General features: G+C 64.8%; 1 protein-coding gene across 1 annotated transcript in view; it reads left to right on the top strand.

Moving 5' to 3' along the window:
• Positions 1-83: 83 nt before the first annotated feature.
• Positions 84-236, top strand: part of LOC104162579 (insulin receptor-related protein-like) — a gene marked incomplete at both ends in the record, with an annotated part of 2297 nt that continues 2144 nt past the window's right edge. Inside the window, one exon of the mRNA XM_009701338.1 lies at positions 84-234. Coding sequence (XP_009699640.1) covers positions 84-234 — 151 coding nt within the window. The remainder of the gene's footprint in view (positions 235-236) is intronic.

Here is a 236-nt window from a genome sequence, read left to right as displayed (position 1 = left end):
GCGACAACCGAGCCTGCGTCGCCTGTCGTCATTTCCACTTCAACGGGCACTGCCTGCCCTCCTGCCCGCCTCGCACCTACGAGTACGAGGGCTGGCGCTGCGTCACCGCCGAGTACTGTGCCAGCCTCCGCAAGGTCTCCGACAACCCCCGCGATGCCTCCAAATTCGTCATCCACCAACGGCAGTGCCTCTCCGAGTGTCCCTCCGGCTACACCAGGAATGAGAGGAGGCATGGC

Source organism: Cariama cristata, unplaced genomic scaffold (genome assembly GCF_000690535.1).
Source record: "Cariama cristata isolate BGI_N322 unplaced genomic scaffold, ASM69053v1 scaffold29435, whole genome shotgun sequence".
In the NCBI taxonomy this organism is placed as follows: Eukaryota; Metazoa; Chordata; class Aves; order Cariamiformes; family Cariamidae; genus Cariama; species Cariama cristata.
Note: the sequence above shows the minus strand (reverse complement) of the source record. Positions and strands in the feature narration are given on the sequence as shown.